The sequence below is a fragment of the Protopterus annectens genome, chromosome 13.part0 (genome assembly GCF_019279795.1).
Source record: "Protopterus annectens isolate FY-2018-M chromosome 13.part0, PAN1.0, whole genome shotgun sequence".
Taxonomy (NCBI): Eukaryota; Metazoa; Chordata; order Ceratodontiformes; family Protopteridae; genus Protopterus; species Protopterus annectens.
The window spans coordinates 927,495,825-927,518,217 of NC_056747.1; the positions used below are offsets into that span (position 1 = coordinate 927,495,825).

Genomic DNA, 22,393 nt, shown 5'->3' on the forward strand with positions numbered 1-22,393 from the left:
ATGATCCATGCAGTCGTGCATGTGCTTATACAGTGCATTTGTATAGGATTCAGCAGTCGTACCTCTATTTTCCGTCTGCATGGGTGTTATGAAACTTGCCACTTCTGTCTTAAGAAGCATGAAGTTGGCTTTGGAGAAATTTTTTACAGTGGTTTCCTTAATAGGGGTGGGGGCGGGATATCAATGTCTAGGGTGATTAGCTTGTGGTCAGATCTGACCAGCAAGGAGTTGACCTCTGTCATGGAACATTGGTTGCCCATATTGATAATGACCAGGTCCAGGATATTGTGCCCCTGGTGGGGGTATGGACAAGCTGATCCAGGGCGTTGGAATTTATGAATTCAAGAAAGCGTTGAGCAAATGAGTTAGTGCATTTGTAGTTTTCCCAGTTGATGAGGTAGTTGAAAACGCCCATTATTAGGGTACTGAGATGTACCTTAATATTACCCAGTACATCAAGAAATGTGTAGTGGGCATCCTGCAGCATGGTGGGGGATCTGTAACAAGCTACAACCTGGATTGCAGTTTTGCCCATTGTTAGTTGCACTTGGATAATTTTGGATGCATTATGTTGAGAAACTAGCTAGGAGGTGTGGATATCCTTAATGAATATGGACACATGTCCTCCTTTAGTGTTTCGGTCCAGGTTGGGTGGCCGAAAGGTGTGGTAAGAGTTATAGCCTGGTAATGCAGGGGTGCTCTCTGAAGCTTTGAACCAGGTCTCCGTCACTGCACAGATGTCGATGTTCTCCATTTTAAGGAGTGCCTCGAGTGACTGCATTTTGAGGTTTAGAATTCTAGCATTGAGTAGCATTACCCACAGATTTTGCTTGCTTATACCTGCTATGGTGGTGAGTTTATCATTTGAACCTTGCCTAAAAAAGGCATTATAGGGGTGGCAAGAGCCTTAGTCAGTATCTGGAATCCCAGGGGCGATAGGTGCAGGCCATCTCTGGCAAAGCATTGTGGTCTGTCGATCATATTGTCCCAGGTAGACAGACACTGGATCCCCTCAGAAAGACACCAGAAGCTTAGCCAATTCTTGAAGCCAATCATTTTGTCCTTGTATTGTGGTATCATTATGGGCGGTCAGGATGCTACTCAGTGCTAGGGTCATACCTGCCTGGGTACATGATCCAAGAGGACCTCCCTGTCTCTTTTCATGTAGTCCAGGGAGGTGTGTCTCAGGTCATTCACACCAACATGGACAATGACAGAGTCATATTTGTACTTGTTGTGGCGTGACCTGAGTGCTTGCATTATGTGGCGGATTGTGGCACCCGGCAGGCAGCTGACAGTAACTTTCTCCTTGTTTAGCCTGGTGAGTGGGACATCAGTGTGCCTGATTTTAGAGTCACCTATGACTAGTGTGTTTGGTACATTCTTTTGCCTTATGGTCTGAGGTTGAGTGGCACACTGATTTTATGGGATATGTGTAATTTGCATAGTGTTGGGGGGTGGTGGTTGCTTGCATTTCAGCTTTGGAGGTCTCTGTTGTTTGGGCAGATTTTTATTGAGTGCCTCTGCGAATGTAGGTGTGTGTTTTATGTTACTATGTGTGCGTTTAGGTGGTATAGGTTATGATGGACTATGTTTTGAGTGTGGTGTGGTGTAAGTGTTTGCCTTCTCCTCTTGACTGTCTAGTACAGTCTTGGCTGGAGAGAACTTGGCTTTCAGTTTGGCTATATAAGTGCAGCTCTCACAGACTGTAGTGTTGGGTGGTAGGAGGAGAGGGTTGTCAATGTACATGAGGCAATTCATCAGGTGGACAGGGGAAAATACCGGGAGCTGACCCTTAGACATGCCTGGATAGGTGCTTATTAATTTAAGTATTAAAAACTATTTTCCTCCTAACAAGTGAGGAAAGTTGAGTGGTGCAGTAATTTGTAGATTATTTAGTGCTTGCAACGAGTTTTGGACAAGTGCTGAGCACAAGGACTGGGAATAGTTGAACCCTAATTAAACGGTGCTGCGTGATACGCAAAACCGTGCAAACACGTTTTTTAAACAGAAAGATGAAAGGGATAGAAATAGCCTAAAATGGCCAGTAAAACTACAGAATCTGAGCTAAAACCACTCCTCCAGCGACAGATAGGCTGCTTAAAGCTCGCCACTCTCACTAATGAACAGAGGAGCTTTCTTCTATCTTAGTAAGGTGTGGGCAACACAGAAACTACAAAACAGCCCATAATTCAGCAAAATCTGAAAACCAGACTCTACTGGTTATAGAAATGCGGGAAACGAGTAGAGAGAGAGGATATATATTTTTTTAATTAAAACAGATACAGTAAATCAAACACTTTTAAAGCAGAAAAATGTCTATCGCACTTGAGTGTGTAGCCCTCAACAGTTCAACAGTTGAAAAATACTTAACAATTATCAGTTAAAAGTGCAAACAGTATCAGAATTCAAAACAACATTCAAATAAGTTGCAAAGTTAATAAAGAATTCTCGGAATAGTGCAGCTAGCGAAAATAAGCAATAAAAAGCAAAACAGCAGTACATCTGCTAGAACCTCCATGTAGGGACTCAGGGAAGAAACAAACAAGCCAATATTCAGAATTCCTACTGGATTTTGTTTTCACTGTGGAGATGCAGGACATATCAAGCGACAGTGTCCAAATGCAGAAAACTTGGAAAAAGTGAACAAGCTATTACTGGCAAGTGAAATGCAGAGAAACGTCAAAGGGCCTCAGTGAAGGAGACAGCTGAGTGCCCTGATACCAAGAGCTCCATTAAATCTAACGTCAAGAAAGGTCTCCCTGGATCTCATTTCCCAACCACTCCTTGCAATAGAGGAGGGAAACTCCCCACTGTGCACACTTCTAGCTCATCTGAGGTGAACAACCAAACTGGAAAGTCATCTCAGCAAAAGTCTCAGCATCTGAAACCACAAAGGATTACTAAGAAAGAGTTCCATCCTTTAAAATGGCAAAGCCAATTGACTGTACCTCAACAACATGCTGACTGCCATACGTCTGAGCAACACAGGAAACAGAAAGTACCCAATGGCCTAGTGGGACCATCCCCTATCATGGCAGTGAAGCTAGAGGGTGTGTACAGTAAAGCATTGTTGGATACTGGTGCGCAAATCACCATTCTGTTCAGAGACTTCTACCAGAAATACTTAAAGTGTGGAAAGTTAGAAGACTTGTAGATCTGGGGGCTAAGTGACACGAAGTTCCCCTATGATGGTTATGTCTCACTCAAGTTAGAATTTTCCACCTCAGTTGTTGGGTCAATAGACATTTTTGAAACTCTCACTATTTTAGTGGGGACAAATACTGACCTCATCAGAAGAATGCTGACACCTCAGTTGACCCAGGAACACCCAACTTTACATCCACTCCTAAGACCAGTCTTATGTGCCCTTCAGAAGGAGAAGGATAGTATGAAAGATGAGTCTGGTCATGTATGGACCCTTCCTGGGAAAGAACATATAATTCATCCAGGTCACGTCACCTGCTTGAGGGCCAAAGTGAGGATGTGTGGGCAAACAGCTTCCTCTCATCTCTTGATGGAAATGGATCCAGAAATAGACTTGCCACCAGGGCTGGAATTAGTCCCAGAAGTTTGGCCTGCTGGCAAGTTGAAGCATCCTTATGATACTTTGCCTGTGGGGTTGAAGAATAAAGGAAGTACCCCCGTTGTCCTGTGTTCACAAGTGCATTTGGGAAATGTTTATGCTGCCACTCCCTTACCTGCTTCTGTTTTGACAAGAAACGAGGGCAGGGCCAACGAGTTGAAGCTGGAAGATATTGATCTAGGAGGTGGTCTTCTGTCCCCTGAGTGGGTAACCAGAGCTAAAGAGCTGTTGATGAAGAAAAAAAAATGTTTTTCTACAAGTGAGCTGCATGTGGGTTGTGCAAAAAGTGCAAAACACCAAATAAGATTAAAAGAAGACTGACCTTTCAGAGAACATTCCAGAAGGGTAGCCCCAGGAAATCTTGAGAAAACATCTGGAAGAACTTAAAGCTGCAGGGATAATTCGAGAGTCACAAAGTCCACATGTCTCTCCCATTGTCACCAGGAAGAAGAATGGGTAATTCACATGTGTGTTGACTATCATACTCTGACTCAGCAAGCCATTCCAGACCAGAATTGAGAAGGAAGGACTGAAGTTGTCACTGGACAAATGCAAATTTTTCCAACCTTCAGTGACCTATGTGGGACATGAAGTGTCTGCAAATGGAATATCCACAGACCCCAGCAAAGTTGAAGCTGTGACATCTTGGCCCAGAACCATCACAGAGCTACAATCTTTCCTTATGTTCTGCAGTTACTATAGAAGGTTTGTGGAAGGATTTTCAAAGATAGCAAGACCACTCAATCAATTGTTCTGAAATGATGAGGAAGTAGATGAAACAGATGAAGACATCCTTCTGAAGAAGCCAAAGGGACCGAGAGGCTCCAAAGAATTCATCGAGAGTCCTTGGACTCCTGAGTGAAAAGAGGCATTTGAACAGCTTAAGTATTGTCTCACACATGCCCCAGTGCTGGCATATGCTGACTCAACAAAGCCATATGCATTACATGTGGATGCCAACAGAGATGGTTTAGGAGGAGTCCTTTACCAGGAGCATGACAAGAAACTGAGACCTGTGGCTTTTATCAGTCAAAGTTTATCTCCAACAGAAAGGAACTAGCCTGCACATAAGATGGAATTCCTTTAAGGTGGGCTGTAGTAGACAAGCTGCATGACTACCTCTATAGGGCTGAATTCGAAGTTCAGACTGACAACAACCCTCTGACATACATCCAGACCACTGCAAAGCTAGAAGCTATTGGCCACAGATGGATGGCAGCTTTATCCAACTACAACTTCAGTTTAAAATATTGCCCAGGACATGAAAATGGAGATGCTAATGGTCTGTCCAGAAGACCTCATGGAGATTTACACCCCGATGATGAATGGGTGGAAATTCCAGCACCAGGAGTGACAGCTATGTGCCAGATTGCAACCTGCTACCAACAAACTGAATGTTGGGCCCAGAAGTTGGGGGCTGTCTGCGAAAAGCATACCCCAAGCTTACTTGTAATCTGGTCACTTTACTGGCTTCATTGCTACCAGCTTTGAGTAACAGTGACCTCAAGAGAGATCAAAGAGAAGACCCCTTAGGTCAGCTGGTCTTAGCTGCTTTAGAGAAGAAATAAGTTGATATGCTTCGCACAGATATTCATCCACTAGCAAGAATTTTGGCTAAAGAATGGGACAGACGTCAGATACAAAATGGACTAGTGTATAGGAGATCACCTAGTGCACTTGGCAGTGAAAAATGACAATTGTTGCTTCCTCAAAAGTATCAAGAAGCAGTACGTCGGTCATTGCATGATGAACATGGTCATCTTGGTTATGACAGAACTCTGGGACTTGTACGAGACAGATTCTACTGGCCATGCATGAAACAAGATGTTGAAGATTATTGTCGTACATGTCTTTGGTGCATTCAGAGACTCTGCCCACCAGAGCTGCCTCAGTGGGTCAAATGGAGAGTAGTGGGCCCATGGTACTGGTCTGTATAGATTTCCTTTGTACTGAACCGGATGAAGGTAGGATCAGTAATGTGCTGGTGGTGACAAACCACTATACCAGATATGCTCAAGCATTTCCAACTCGCGATCAGAAAGCTATTACAGTGGCAAAACTACTCGTTGAGAAGTTCTTTGTTCTTTGTACACTACGGCCTACCAAAAAGGGTACACTCTGATCAAGGGCATGACTTTGAGAGCAAGCTTGTCCATGAACTACTCACTCTTTTGGGAATTCAGAAAAGTCGCACCACTCCCTATCATCCTCAAGGCGATCCTCATCCTGAGCGTTTCAACTGAACTTTACTAGACATGTTGGGAACACTGTCTGCTAAGAATAAGAGTCAGTGGAGTAGACAAGTAACCACAGTGGTGCATGCATACAACAGTACTAAAAATTATGCTACAGGATTCTCGCCTTACTTCCTAATGTTTGGAAGAGAAGCTCGTCTTCCTGTTGATTTAACCTTTGGAGACACAGCTGATGATACACCAGTGCAATCTCATGGCAGTTATGTGGAGAGACTCAAGAAGAACCTCAGACAGGCCTGTGAGCTAGCTCAACAATCAACAGGACAAAGACATCAGTGAAACAAGGGTCACTATGACAAGAAAGTGAAGATACATGACTTGCAACCAGGGGACAGAGTTCTTTTGAGAATCTTGGGCCTGCAAGGAAAACATAAACTAGCTGACTGTTGGGGATCTGAGATCTACATAATTTGTTCTTAGCTACTTAACATCCCTGTCTACCAAGTCTGCCCTGAGGGGGAAAGATGGACCCATCAAAACCTGGCACTGCAACAACTTAATGCCTTTGGCAGAATCAGTGAGACTTATGAATCCAGAACCCAAAATGTCTCACCGAAAACCTAACTCAAGATGATCCAGAAGACTAAGGCGGAGAGGAGATATCCTCCCAAATGTTCAAGAGCCTATGATTCTGCCTGCTGAAAGAGAGGAGGACAGTGATGATGACTGGGATTTCAGTGGACTTTTCTATGATGATGTTCGAGACCCCATGGACCACAGTCTCAATGTAAATGCACTGGAATTTGTCCCTTGTCACTATGAACAGTTCAGCACCAACAATAGACTGAGTGATGTTTCTGTGCCTCTTGCAGAACCAGATGCTGATGGAGGTCCTGCTATGCAAACTTTGGATAATGGTGCTGAGGATAGTTGTACAGTTATAGAGAAAGAAAGTGAAGTTAAACAAGAAGGAATCTTAGAAGTAGACAATATGCCTACTGAGAAACTGGACAGTGAGTGTGATGTGAGTGACCAACCCTCAAAGCAGAATTCCCCAGTTGTCTCTTTTGAACCAAAGCCTCAGAGACTGATTTGGCCCCCACAGAGGCTTACATATGACAGTTTGGGACATAGTACACAGGAGCCTGTGACCACTGCTCATCAGAGAGTCTACACCCATGATCCCTATGCCTCCTGCTCAACTGGTGACACTTCATCCCAAGCTAAGCATAATGTTGATTACCCTTGGTGGGATGTACCTTTTGAAAGCAGAAATACTGTTCAGTTGATGGTGCATTAATGTTTGTATGTATATTGCTGCTAATCTACCTTTGACTTGGGAGGACCCAAGTTTTCAAGTGGGGGGAGAGTGTAGCTCCCACTGTATTTCACTTTATGGTTAACAGACTGTAGTTTTCTGATACACCACAAGGTGGAGCTCCTTTTCATTTTATATAGAAGAGATAAGCAAAAGTGAAAGGGAGGAGACTGAAACACAGGGTGAAGGAATAAGGGGTCTTGCATTAAAACCAGATTTTTCTAGTGTCTGTGAGAGGGAAGTGAAGTTCTAGATCATGTTTTTCCCTCCTCTGAAAAACTGGTCAATGGTGATCTGTGGAATCAGGAGAGAAGTCTGGAAACAGTAGTCCCACAGCTGCATCTGATCAGCAAAGACAGGAATATTGTTGGGCCTATTGTAAAGAAGCCATTTTTGATTAACAGACAGCTGTTGGGTGATCTGTACACTTCTCATCAGTGGAACTGCAGTGCCTGACTTCCAGAATATTGTTGACAGAGTGGTGAGTGGCTTTGGACTCCAATTTATGCTTTTATAAGATTGTGCGATAGCTTCAACTGGGACTGTGGGCCTAGGCTTTTCCCTTTTTCCTTTTCTGAACTGAAACTGTTTAGCTTTATCTCGAAATAGCTCTGGCTGTCGTTTTGTGGATCTCATGTTACTCACCCCTCAGTGTTGATTTCCCCTTAAATGCTTTGTGGATTACAAATACCCAGGTTTCATATGAGCTCCAACTTCGGGCCCCATCATGACGGCATTAAGACTGTAAGTAGTCACTGGCCAGTGACAGGGTATAACAGAATGTTTTCACAGTTTGGTCCGATTAGAACTGATCAAGGTTATAGCCGCTGTTAGTACCAATGCATTATAGAACCTTTACTTCTTAATGACATTGCATTTTTCCTCATATTTGAATGACAAGACCTCTCTTATTGAGTTCTGGGAGGTGTGATTTCACTGTATGTATACCTCATATTGCCTTATTGCTAAACTTTGTGCTACTGCAATAATTTGTTTGCTACTGTGCTGTTGCCTGTTAAGACTAGAGTTTCCATCTAGAATAAAATCTGTTATTATTTGCAACCTTGGTGTGTTGGGTGTAAATAGGGGTGTCACCAGAGTCAGGTAGGAAGGAACCCATACACTATTCAGCTATACCTGCGGGTGCGGTACATTTGTATGAAAAATAATAGAAAATTCTGTGGCAGCATACCAAAGAAAATATTCTGTGTGTGATCAAAATCACTTAAATGGATTGATTAATGAAAGCAATATAAAAATGATAATGAAAGTCAAAGTAGCCGGGAGGATTATACTATATTCACATGCTAACCTTGTATCAGGTACAGCACTAACTGCTTCTTCAAATGGCATGCCTCCCGTAATAATGTTTAAGGCTTGGCCTTCTGCCCTTTCAGTTACCACCATTGCCACATCTATTCTGATTTTGATTAAATAAATGGCCTTTCTCTCTCTTTTTCTTTCTCTCTCTGTTTCATTTTCTCTATTTCTTTCTTTACTGTTCAGTTGACTATATCCTTAGGTTACCTCCTCCTGCTTCATAACATAACACCTTCACTTTTCATTAGTTATGTCTCCTGCAGTGACTATGGGGTTTGAACACCATTCCTGCAGACTTCTGATATATGGTAGCAACATACTTTGCTGAGAAGGCCTGCATTGCTCTTACAGTGTATATGTTGCTACTTGTTCCCAGAATTCTCCACCTATTGCTTCCCAGTACATCCACATTGATACAAACACTGAATCATTTAATTCTCTCTTGTTGATGTCACATCAGTCCCTGATAGTTTGGCCTCTTTCCTTTACCTATTTTTGAGTTTTTGCCATCTCATATTGTATACTTTTACCTTTCTTAACTATGTCATTCAGTTCATAACCCAATTTAATAATTTGATTTGGCCTACCTGTGATATTGTAACTTGCGAGTGCGTCCTACATTCCACATGCTTCTAGATACATTTGTATCTGTTTACTGTGGCTTAGAAAAGGGGCAGCCTGTTTATCTTCACCTTGACAACAGAACAAATGTTCTGAAAAACAAGTCTGTCACTTGTGCGTATGGGACCAGGTACGCACTTCCCGAACAATAAGAGGTATGAAACTCTTAATGTCTGGCATTACTGATTGACTTTAATCCTCAGTGATTTTTTTTAGCAGCAAATCAGTCATTCTATGGGGACAGACCAGCACTATGTGGCAAATTCAAGAACAGTAAAGATGCATGGGGGGGGGCAGTTTTGATGCCTTGCATTCTTAGGATTTTTTTTCATTCATTTGCTCACAATGAAACATCTGATGTATATTGCTCAACAAAGTGTCTGTAACTGCAGAGCATGTGTATTTCTATGTACATGTGTATGAGACAGTCTGTAAGTGCCTCTGAATGTGTGTGCCTGTGCAGACATTAAATACTTACATAACTTATATTTTAGATGTAAAATACTTCCTAGAACAACAATTACATATGTTACAGCTAATAGTGGAAACATTAGGCAGAGGAACTATTTTACATCAAAAAATATTAAAAAGTATATAGTAATAAAAAAAATAACAGCTAGCCTAGTCTCTGAGGGCAATAATGCCTTTTAAAATGTGTATTATTGGACAAATAATGTCCTTCCAGGGAAGTACAGGCACTTCACCTGCAGGTCTGGCCCTCACAACACCCGAGCAGGTATTACTTCCTCAATAACACAAACCCTGTCGGGCAGTATTAGAACTATCAAGCAAACACGACGACCTACTGTATAAGTGCTCCTTCCCTCAAGAATAAATAATAATAAAATCCAGCTAGTCCAATAGGAGAAGGAATGGCCAAGCGACATAAACTTGTGCTAAAATGTAAAAAACACGAAAAACTGCAACGTATAAAATCAAACACTGTGTTTATTCATGAGGTAAGCGCTTTCACAATACTTGCTTCATCAGACCTTTAATACACTGAACAACAATTAGGTCTATATATACTTATTCAAAAATCAAGTAGACCAATCACAGATAGAAAACAATCAATTACATAATCAACTACAACTGCAAACAGGCTCAGAGCTGACAAAGGTAAAGGGCTCAATGAATGAGCCAGTATTAAACCCTTATTGAAGAAGAGAAGGGTTCCTAAATAAATTGTTGATTTAAAGTTTATTTTTTTATTGTGCGTATCTCATGTATTTTTATTGCGTTTTTATCAATATTTTTTGTTTTTGTTTTACATATTTCATATGTTGGATAGAGTTTATTGTTTTAGAGAGTGTGGTAGTTTGCAGTTGTAGTTGATTATGTCCTTGATTGTTTTCTGTCTGTGATTGGTCTACTTGATTTTTGAATAAGTATATATAGACCTAATTGTTGTTCAGTGTATTAAAGGTCTGATGAAGCAAGTATTGTGAAAGCGCTTACCTCGTGAATAAACACAGTGTTTGATTTTATACGTTGCAGTTTTTCGTGTTTTTTACATTTTAGCACAAGTTTATGTCGCTTGGCCGTTCCTTCTCCTATTGGACTAGTTGGATTTTAGTATTAGAACTATATAAATACTACAGGAACAGTTAACACTTTGGCTGCTACTCCTTAACTATCCACAATCCATGATTTTTGACCTTATCTCTGTCTCTCTACTTTTTTCCAGAAGCTGTTTAGATAAGTTCCATATCTTTGGATTTACCTGCTGATCAGCAAATTTCAAAGTATTTGTCATACATTATGCCAAAGACCTCATAGGCTTGACCTGAAAAAGAGGACCTAGCCCCTGTGCCTGCACCTAATCCAAAAAAGTAAAATCAATCATCCAATCAAAAGCATTGTTAACAGAAAGAACATAATCCTTTACATATATGTGAGACTATTTTTTTTTTATTTCTTGTTTCTGGATGAATGTCACACTCTGCACTACTTTTATAATTTGCTGAGAGCAATTTTCCTGGGCAATCAGCTGCTCACAAACTCAGTTAATGTGCTCAGTGCTAAGAATTAAAGTTGTACAAAAGGCCTTAACCCAGTGTTCACAAACTGTTACAATACTGAAATAAGAGAAAGACAAAACATTGGATATTACCTATTAGCAAAGCAGGCCTGAACTTACATTAATTGGCAGGAGGCCTGGCAACAGACTGGTTTGTTTTGCTTCTCCATTGCTGTATATAAAATGCCATTCAATGCCATATTCATAAACAATTCTGTGCTTTGGCAACATAAATAAATTAGTCCTTTGGCAATGCAACTGAAGAGCGAGATAAGATTCTCTTAAGATTTAATGCTGTCTGCCAAGTCAGTGCCAGCAAATGTGCTATCATATTTTAACAGACTACTAAATCAGACCACATGCAAATCTGAAATTGATAACACCACTTCTCAGAGCTACAGCAGTTTTGTAATGGAAACTTACTGCAATACATACAAATATTATAACACAAGCAGGACAAACAAAGTGTAATTATAAACTTTTTGGAAAGGTTTCAGAATAGAAATAAAAAGCTAAGTAACAAGTCACATGTATGCGTGTGTGTGTGTGTGTGTGTGTGTGTGTGTGTGTGTGTGTGTGTGTGTGTGTGTGTGTGTAAATGCATGACTGTTAATGGAGGATTTACGGAGCTTCGGTACAGTGTGCAACAAGTGGGAAAATCCAGTAACCCACAATTTACAGTGACTAAATGGAATTACAGAACCATGTTGTTAATAAGTTTACAATCTTTTTTAACAACTTTCTTTAGTTATGGCAGGTTGTTTTACCACAGACATGCAGCAAGTTTGGATCAGTACAGTTATTTTATAAGCTTAAATGAAAGTATACTGTTCTGCTCATAAACTGATACAAAAATACTGTAGTCTGTCTTCTCAAATGGACTATCTTTCCTAAACTATCTTATAATCATAAAATAGAAATCACTATTGCTTTGGAAAAGCATGTTGAGAATGTTGTGGCTGGACTAAACAGCCCAGAAACTCAAATGCCTCAAACCTATATTTAACAGCCAGCACAACAGTTTATTCAGCACGCTTGACAGAGGAACCACTGTTCTTTATAAGTGATAACCAGCTGTAAGTCAGAGCTCAGCTTTCGGCCAGAATTTCTTACATTGTACTAGTACTTACTAGCTGAATCTGGTTTTCTTGCTGTACATAACTGTTGACAGTTAATGTGTACTTATAAAAATAGCGGCCCAAGTAAAGTAACATGTCCAAGTGCTAGAGGGAATCAGAAAACCCTTACAAATGTTACTCAGTCTGACAGACATACCAGATGTTGCATAACTAAATACTTTAATGTGGTGTTACGGCTTGGGAAACATATAATTACTGCCCCAGAAAATGTATTAGTTGCTATTTACAACACCAACGGAATAAAGACACAGTCTTTGCCCTTTAAAAGGAACTTCAGACTTAGCACCTTTGCTTCTTCAAAGCCACATATCTTGGTGGAAATGTTGAAGACAATGTCAGGAGAGCAAGGACTAACTTGTTAGTAGACGCCTTGTGAAAGGGTAGCAATGTGACTCCAAACAAACCTGCTGTGGATTATCAGTGTAACTAGCATGTGAAATGTATTCCAGAACGACATCATGCTGAACTTAATAAAATGACTGTAGGGTGTCAGGGGCTATCTAGAAATCAGTCAAAATAAATTAGCTAATATACAGCCAAATAAAGTTCATTGGTGGTCTCATCACCTGAAAAAGGATTCTACAAGAGATGTCAATACAAGCCACTGAGCCCACAATGAGCAGGGTACTAGCTGCTGAGTTGCTCAAAAAAAAAAAAAAAAAAAATATATATATATATATATATATATATATATATATATGTATATAAAGCAGTGACAGGATTAGGGAGCAAAAAGCAGATTTGTCTTACTTTTCGCCATATTTATCTCCACGGTAACTAGACCAAGCTATGTAGAAATTATTATGGCTTTAAGAATGCAAAAAGGAAACACAGGGAAGTAGAATTTCCATTAAATCATTTACTATAGACTATATTCTGCATGTAGGTGAAGAAACAAATCTACTCTTGGCATATGAAGGCAATGGTTTGTTTTTCATGAGCTTTTTGGAACACTACAGCAATCTGAGGTTGTAAGACCTGGGGCTTTCAGTCTCAGACAACCTGCAGCTGTCAGGCAGTCTACAATGGGAAACCCAATACCTCTCAATCTCTATGTGCAAGAAATCTGAATAAAGCCAAACTGTAATGGAAGGACAAAGTCCCCAAATTTTATATATTATAAACTTAGAAAATGGCTAAAATAACATGTTTTGTATTGCCATGCATTTTCTGAAGGAAATGAATTGTAAAATTCAAATGATGTCATTATTTAGTGACTACAGTCTAAAGTGATTTGCCAGAAAACCATATTTGTTCAGGAATACATGAAAAACATGAGGCAAAAATCTGGACATACTGTGACAATCTGGATGGTTGAGAGGTATGAAACACTTACTCTTATACAGATGCAGAACCAAAGTGTTTCCCCCCAAAACTAAGTCTGCTGCATTTGCATATGGGGAAAACTTGGCTGCAAAGCAAAAAACCTCTTAACAATGCTAGGAACAGCCAGTCACAATAAAGGCCCAAAATCTTTAATTTATGGGAAAAAGAAAAAATGTCAAGTCCACTGGAAACTCTCAGTATGACAAACAACCCTTTAATAATATACTGTTGCCTGTACAAGACCAGCTAAAAATGTACATCACGTGCTCATGGTAATGTGTGTCACTGGGTAAATAAAACTTTTTTTATCTAAAGAAAACAAAGACTGAACCTAGTAGATTTACTAGACATTGCTGTACTAAGAAATAACAGTTTTACCTGCCTAGATGACATGAATCATTCAGTTTTAAAAGGACTAACAGAGTGAAATATGTAGGGCAAATGGTGGAAGGAAAATATAGGTAACAAATAAGACTCAATAATGTTTTACAATATTTACCCAGAAATGCACTGTCTTGTGTGGTAGTGAGGTGGTGGAGGCAATACTTGGGGGGGGGGGGTGCTGAATCATGAAAGTGTAGAAGTTTGTGTATAATTCCAAAAATCTTGGCTACATCACTGAAAATTTAATAATACTGAAAATGTACTTAAAAACAGAACAGCATCAACAGTTCTTTTCATTTTATATATTAAAATATGAATGCTCACTAGCAATATTTCCTAGCCAGGCATGTTTTCTTTTATACTAAAGTTGTCTAGCCAATAAAGGAGTGTCGAAGAAATATAAAAATAAATGGAGTAAATGAAGACTGTGCAGGTAATAAATGACATGATGACTGAGGTTATTCTGACCAGTTAGATAAATAAGAAATGATTTTCTGTTTCATAATTCCAAGCTGAAGGCCTTTCAGAGCACTTAAATATTAGTCTGTGGGTGACTACTATGCAAATTGCTCTGAAGGGCCATTTTGAGCCTCGCCAATAACCTGAGGTTAGAATCAAACCCTTTACATTGTGTCTATGAGTTAAACACCTTAACCATTATGCCAATACCACCCTACTCAAATTACTAAGGTCAAGGTCCAGTTGTCTAATGTCAATAGTGTTTATTAACTGAGAATTAGAATGCTAACAGACATACAAGAATGACTGAATGAATGACACAATCAAGCATTTAATCAATAAATAGCCACTGCCTTGCTTTGTATGAAAGCAGTCTTCTGGAACCAGACAACTCAGTAAGATAATTCTTGCTGCAGACAACAGGAAGCAGACCTCTCAACCTCAGCATAAAAATTATTCACAAAGTCAAAGTAACAGAGGAAAAATTATCGATAGCGTACAGATTTTAAATATTGCTCTTATATACTTAGACAGTTGACAAACAAGCTTTGCAATAACATGCATTTTCTGAAGGATTGGAAGTTTGACATTCAAATGTCTATCATTATTAAGCAACTTTAGTGCTAAGTGATATGTCGGATAACCACAAATTTCATGAGGAACAGGCTCAAAAATACAAGACAAACAACTGGAATTTTGTGAGATTCTGGACAGCTGAGAGTTATGACTGGATGCACGGTCTATTTTCTTGGTAGGCAGAAGACATGCTAATGATACACAGATATAGGATGTTACATTAAAAGACTATGTAGTCCAAAACATGCATCTGGAGCGTTTCTCCCCGGGCCCCCGCTGAAAACAGGCTCTGTGGAACCTAGTCGGACATTCCCGGTCAACAAATGTTAAATAAAAAAAAAATAAATAAAATGTAGTCACTTACTGTGAGGAATCGGATTTCTGGTTGGACATATGTGGCAACACTGCCCTCTATTGGTGAGACAGTACTTGACGGTGTATGATAAACATCTGAAGAATCCTGGAAGCTTGGAGAGCTAAAGTAACCATCCAACTCACAGTCCGCTAAAGAAATTTAAAGAGAAAATGATCAGCTTTGATCCAACCTTCTCACTCATTATGTTCATGTTGTTTTATGCAGCCTACCAACATGTCAGCCATTGGTTCATAAGGAAGGATCTAAACTATCTGAATATGCCAGTAATCCCACACTACTCTGGGCAATTGGGGGAGACAACTTGAGAGATCCTGCATGTGAACAGATACAGAGAATATTTTAACTCTATGTTGACATCTCAATTACTCTTCATGATACAGTGTATCTAATAAGGTTATAAGGTACAAATAAATAGATTCTACAGACCTAAGGTTCAGTCTCAAGAAGTCCACTAACATATCAAATTAAACTAAGCAAACTGCTTAACTAAAAAAGAAAAAAATCCTACAATGAGCTTTGGAAACAGGTTCGATTGTCCAGTGAGTCTTATCTAGTAAATGAAGGACTGATTGTTGAGAGGTACATATCCTCTATAGACTGCTAAGGTGCTGATTTTTCATTGAACAGCTTAGAATATTCTAGTTCTGATAGCAATTCACTTTTTCTGGCACAGTTTTGAATTATCCTTAATCCATCAAGCATTTTACCATTTTTTCATTTCCGTCTGATATTTTCAGAAAGTATATTTATGTAAATTATTATGCAAATTATGTAACTTATTTACCTTAGGAGCAGATCTTCAAGGAGTGGTCAATGTAACAGTAATTCAAAAGCTCTGGGGTTGTAACCCTCCTTCTTTTCTTGGCCTATGAAGACCAATACTTGTCTCATGCAAGCATGCCATGAATTATGGTTGGTATGTGTGGTAGTGATATGTAACAACCATTATCAGGGAATGAGCAGCCTGTTCCTACCACTCTAATTGGGGAATGAATGTTCTTCAGCAGGTTGTTAATATAGAGGTAATGCCCACTGGAAAACGAGTCTGACTCTTCAATGCAGCGTATTATGGTACCATGATTATTTTATACTCGTTAATCAGCACTTTTGCTGTTTAATGAGTGTAAAATTATAAAAAAAATTAAAAAAAAGAAAAGAAGGTAAAGTGTGTGTTTATGTCTCTGTTTGTGTGTGTGTGCTTGCATAAAAAGTGAGAGTGTGATCAATCAGGCATTTGTTTTACACCTGCTAAGCAGCACTTTGCTGTTTAAAAAGTGTAAAATTAAACAAAACATTAAAAAAGAAGGAAATGTGTGTGTGTGTGTGTGTGTGTGTGTGTGTGTGTGTGTGTGTGTGTGTGTGTGTGTGTGTGTGTGTGTGTGTGTGTGTGTGTGTGTGTGTGTGTGTGTGTGTCTGTTTTTATGTTTCTGTCTGTGTGTGTGTGAGTGTATGTGTGCTCGCATGTCTGAAAGCGGAAGTTTGTGTGTGACAGAGAGAGACAGAGTGACATTAATGAAGCAGAGTGTGTATGCATACTTCTTGGCTTCTTAGCTGAAGAAATTTTAATAAAGCTTAAAATAAAGGAAGGAAAATGCTCAAAAATAGGAAGAGATTTTAAATATTACTCTTATAAAATTAGAAAGTTGCAAGAATAACAGGATTTGTGTCGGCATGCATTTTTTGAAGGAAATAAAGTCTGAAGCTCAAATGTATGTCATATTTCAATGACCTCAATCCTCAGTGATTGCTAACAAACCACAAATTTTATGAGCAATGGACCAGAAAAAATATAAGGTAAATATTTTGACATTTTTTTGGATGTAAAATATTTCCTCCAACAGCATTTACATACATTACAGCAAGTTTAAAACATTAGGCAGAGGAATTATTTTACATCAGAAATATAAAAACTAATAATAGTATAGTCATAAAAAATAAGTAAAGCACAACAATTTTACAGACTGCCCATTCTCTAAGCATAATAATGCACTTCAGGATGTGCGCCATTGTGTAAATAATACCCTTCCAGTGATGTAGAGGCCCTCCACCACCTCAGAACACCCCTGGGCATGCCTTATTTACACAGTAACACACTGTTGGACATTACTGCTTGCTTAAAAGCCTTCTTCTGTTCTTTGAGCCCCTGCCAGCATTCATGGGGAAGTGTATTTATAGTAAGCTATTGCCATTTAAAAAAAAAAATGAAATTTATCAAAAGTAACTGTTTATTGTCCTAATAAAATAGTTAAAAATGGAAAAAAGGGGATAAAGGAAACATCTTTATTATTAAAGTGATCTCTTTTTGAAGATCTGTTGCTACAGTAAATATCTAACACATAAATAATTGCTTCTTCTGAGGGGCAGTAGCCAAAAGTCATAAAATGAGAGTAGAATCCCAAGCAGTGTCAGCATGCCCATGGGTGGAAAACAATTCTGACATCCACTGTAGCATAGCCATTCTAAAGCCTGTCCTACCACTGGGTTGTACTTAAAATTTGTAAGGTATTGTGAAAATGTGTATGGCTGTCCATGTGGCAACAGATGGTCAGCTGGAAGATACATAATGGGATGGGGACAATATATTGCAAAATGTTAAAATATACTGCTGATACAGTTGCTGCTGTACTGACATGTATTCTTATTGAGACAGGCAGAAGTCTTATTGAGACAGGCAGAGGTTTACAATACTAGTCCTGGCAAAACACAGCACAGTGGACAACCATTTAGACCATTATTCAATGCCTGCAACAGTTCATGAGTTACGAGGGGGAGTGCAAGGAGCACAGGGTACACTTCTGAACTCTGTAGCATGAGAATTGTAGTCAAAGCCAGAAGTAACGGTGGGAGAAAGACACAGGGAAGGATTTTTACTAATTCAATAGAATAACAGCTTTTGCACGGGCATGCACTTATGAGGGATATGCAGTGCAAAACTTGAATGTCTGGTATTGATGATGGAATGTAATCATCTGAGAAATACCAGGGCAGGGAAAAAGGAGACAAGGGGGAAATTCTGACAGCAAGGACAGTTATGGGGTATTTGGTGTGTGTGTGTGTGTGTGTGTGTGTGTGTGTGTGTGTGTGTGTGTGTGTGTGTGTGTGTGTGTGTGTGTGTGTGTTTTACTATTTGTATATGCATGGGAGTTGGAAGAATGAATGAGGGAGGTGCCTGTGCTAACAGATGCATTGGCCGCTACTGTTAACTAATCCAAGAAAGTGCTGTTCTGCACTCATTATAGCTGACAGCAATTCAGAGGAATGTAAAATAACTGATACGGAGGTATTTCCTCATAGTGGCTAATGTGTCTCTGAATCACAAACTACTTGTATATACAGGGCCTTTTTACCGACAACATTAAAGTGAGTGGTGAATTCCTGAGATTGTTTTCCCTTTCCTTTCTAAATCTGCAACAATACCATCTCAAAATTGCGGTGATGCAGCGGTAGCGTTGTCACCTCACAGCAAGAGGTTCTCCCATTCGATTCTCGGCTGGAGCTTCTTCTTTGTGGAGTCTGCATGTCCTCCCCGTGGTCGAGTGGCTTTCGAAAGACATGCATGTATGGGCGTGCCTTCATTGAAGGTTGGGCGTCGAGCTGGAACCTCGGCACCGTAAAAATCTACTGCCAATCATTAGTGGACCGGAGTTCTGCTGTGGTGACCACTAACCGGGAAAAGCCGAAAGAAGAACAAACCATCTCAAAATCAGTAATAGTAGCATATCAAATGGCTGTGCAGGTGTTGAAGGATCAGACATGGGAAATGAATGGGGAGCCCAATATGGGGGTGGGTAGGTCTGTGGTTTATTGAGGGGGACCGTGAAATATGACTGCATTAGCAGTACATAGCATCATGAAGCAAAGCATGCATGTCTAGACAAAAGCATTAAATATGTGGAGCATGCATTTTCAGAAAAAAAGCATTAAGCAGATAAGCATGCACCTCCAGACAAACATATTGAGCAGAAGTCACAGCTGCTGTGAGGTTGTTTGGGTAATAACAGAACACTGCACCCCCCACTACTGCTTTTGCATCACTCCTGGCTCTTGAATTTTGACCTAAGGAAAATGAATATGGTATAAAATTTTCACCCCTGAAAACAAAAATGTCTGTACCAAGTTGGAGGGAAGATAAATGGTCAGAATGGGGGAATCAAATAAAAAAATAAATAATATCATCCGTGGTTTACCAAATAAGAATTATTGTACCACTAGAACATAAAAATTCTGTTGTAAGCCATGCAAATCCCCTCAAAGCTATCCTGACACAGCTGCCCTTGATAAAGCTTTTACAGCATTACATGCTCAATCACTATGTGAACTCCAGCTCTGCCCACTGCAGCAATATTATTACATGAAACAGAATGCAAGTTTTCCTGTGAAACAGAACTTTGGTAAGATAAGAAACTGTGGATTAAATAATTAAATGCTGTAATAGCTAAGGTAATAAATTTGCATACTTTTTTACTGTATTTAACTGGTAACCTAAAATTCTTGTAAAAAAGTAATGGTGCAAGGGGGACAGTTTTACAAGTTTGATTAGATGTTGATAAAAAGACTACTGTGACAGATACTAACTGTATAGATTGTCTATATTTGGGGTAGATTTACACATCCTGCCCGTTCTATAGCAGAAGCCTATGAATCTGGACAGTGAATTAGATGTAGTTATGATGGATGAAGACTGACAAACTACTGCTATAAAGACAGGTTCATCCTTCATCTGATATGATCATAGGGACACCAAAGTAGGTAATGAAGAAGCTGGTGAGGGTTTATCTTTCAGAAGCACCAAGGTTTGATGAGTTTGTCAATGGCCTCATGTTTTGGGAGTCATTTGAATATTTATATCTTCCTCAGATGTGGAGATAGAACAGGAGGGTTTACATGTTAATATCTTTTGCTGCTTCCTTTAATGTTATATCTTTATTCATTTTAACAGCTTTATCCTTTTTTATACTTTTTGTCATGTGCCCTGCTAACCATTAAAAAGTTTAAAAATCAAACAATAAAAACAGACTTGTTTATGATACTCAAAGAAAAAAGTGTTATTTTTTCATACTGTCTGCTTTCCATTAAAAATGTCTGAATGTAAAATAATAATAAATATATCAGTTACTTGTGGCAATCAAAAGGGCTACAGGATGCCACAACTATAAATCAGTGTTTGAATTCAGTTATGACTGAAGATTTTAAGTGTAATAAGGATGACAAACACAAGCCACTGCAAAACTGAAGTTACTCTACTGCTTTTGTGCACAGACAGCAGTGAGAAGATATGAAGAAACATCTTTGAAATGCTGTATCTCACACAGTAACCAGGGTTCCACAGAAGGTTAGCGTGGATCAGAGTTAGATTCATAGCATAAAGACACAGATGATGAAGCATCTGTCTGGGAAAAGAAGAGTACATAATGTTCCTTTTGCAGATGACTTGTATGTTGATATTGGAGAATGTAAAGAGACAACTGTTAAGAGTTTTGCAGTTATTCTCAAAATTTAGGAGTGAATTCAGAATTATCTTTCCATCTAAATAAATCAGTGGTTTTGCAGACCAGGAAAGCAGGGAAGGAAACTTAGGTTTGCAAAATGAGGTGAAGGGGAGGGGTTTGGTATTTGGAACTAAATGTGTACGATATGGTGAAGTAGGAGACAGAGAGAGAGAGAGAAAAGAACTATAGTGAGGTTAGAGAAATGACAGACAGTATGCTGGCTAGATGGGTGATAAAGATACATACATGGGGGGTAGGCAGATATGGTGTATTTTCTAGTGCGCTCGCAGGTTATTTACGCACGAAGGTACATTAGACCTCAAAAATACTTTTGGGGATACTCAGTAAATTTGTGAGAGGTTACAAGGAATGGAAGAATGGCAGGGATTTGCAAAGAATAGATCAGGGTAAGAAAAGAGCTCAGGAGTCTCTGGATTTTAGGCATTATATAACTGTGATACATATGGATCAGTAAATGAGGATAAGAGAGAATGGCTATTGTGGAACTAAAGAAAGACAGATTACAGGGGAGTGTATGAGAGGGAACATGGGAACAGCAAGAGGATGATACTGAAGTATGAAGGCAAATGGGCACATGTTGGGGGAGCAGCATGAGGTTAAGGGCAGTATGGGGTAGAGACAGTTTATAGATGGGTGCAGTATGGAATCAATACAATTGTGAGATGTTAGGGAGGGATAATCAGTGGAGAAATATTACGTTGTAAACAGATACAGCATAAATAGTGGGTTAGGAAAGGAGAGTGGCTATTTTATAGAGGACTAACTGATAAAGGAAGGGGTGCAGAAGATGAAGACGATGAGTACAAAAGTAAACAGAATGAGAAAAAAGGGAAGTGAGTTGGGGAAGAGTGAAGAAAGAGAGAATGGAGACATACAGACAAATTATAAGGCAATGTAGGAAGCTATGGTAGGCTGAGAGATCAGCATTGTATGGAAGATGCTAAGAGGTGAGAGGTTTGGTAACGAAGGGTGTGCAAAATGGTGAAGATGTTGTTTTATTTTGGGCCAAATGGGGACGTCTATACATGATTACTTCATAGATGGTATATGACGACGATAAGAAGTTTTTGAAGAAGCCAAGTTATGGCAAAGTGCTGTAGATGTGGGCTAGATGGTGTGGATTAGATTCACATGTGGAAAGCATGGGAGAAGGAGTGAGGAGGAGAGGCCAATTTGGGAATGGGCAAGGAAAGAATGGGAAAAGATTTTTAATATGCCTGTCCCTAATTGTTGGGAGTTTTGTGTTTCTGAAGGAGGATACATGTTTGATTGCTGAAAATGGGAGGAGAGGGTGGAAATTCGATTAGCATCAAGAGAACTGAGGATGTTGACTGCAAGTTCATGGAACAAAGTGGGGAAGGGAATCTACACTAGTGATGGACCCACAGTTGGACAAGCAAGAAAATAAAAAAAATGGATAGAAAGGAAGTTAAAAAGGTATTGGGAGACTGAGGATTGCTCAAGAAGGTCAGTATGGATGTGAGGTACAGGATGCAGGTGGTTGTACTGGATTAGGGGTGTTGCAACATTGTAGTGAAGGAAACTAGGGAGGACTGAGTGGAG

At 39.5% G+C, this 22,393-nt stretch overlaps 1 protein-coding gene across 2 annotated transcripts in view; it reads right to left on the minus strand.

The window, feature by feature from the left end:
* The window catches only part of WNK4 (WNK lysine deficient protein kinase 4), an 895,969-nt gene that overhangs the window by 273,022 nt on the left and 600,554 nt on the right, over positions 1-22,393 (minus strand). For both annotated transcript variants that reach the window (XM_044054689.1, XM_044054688.1), the window contains exon 8: positions 15,309-15,448. In XM_044054689.1, coding sequence (XP_043910624.1) covers positions 15,309-15,448 — 140 coding nt within the window. The remainder of the gene's footprint in view (positions 1-15,308; positions 15,449-22,393) is intronic.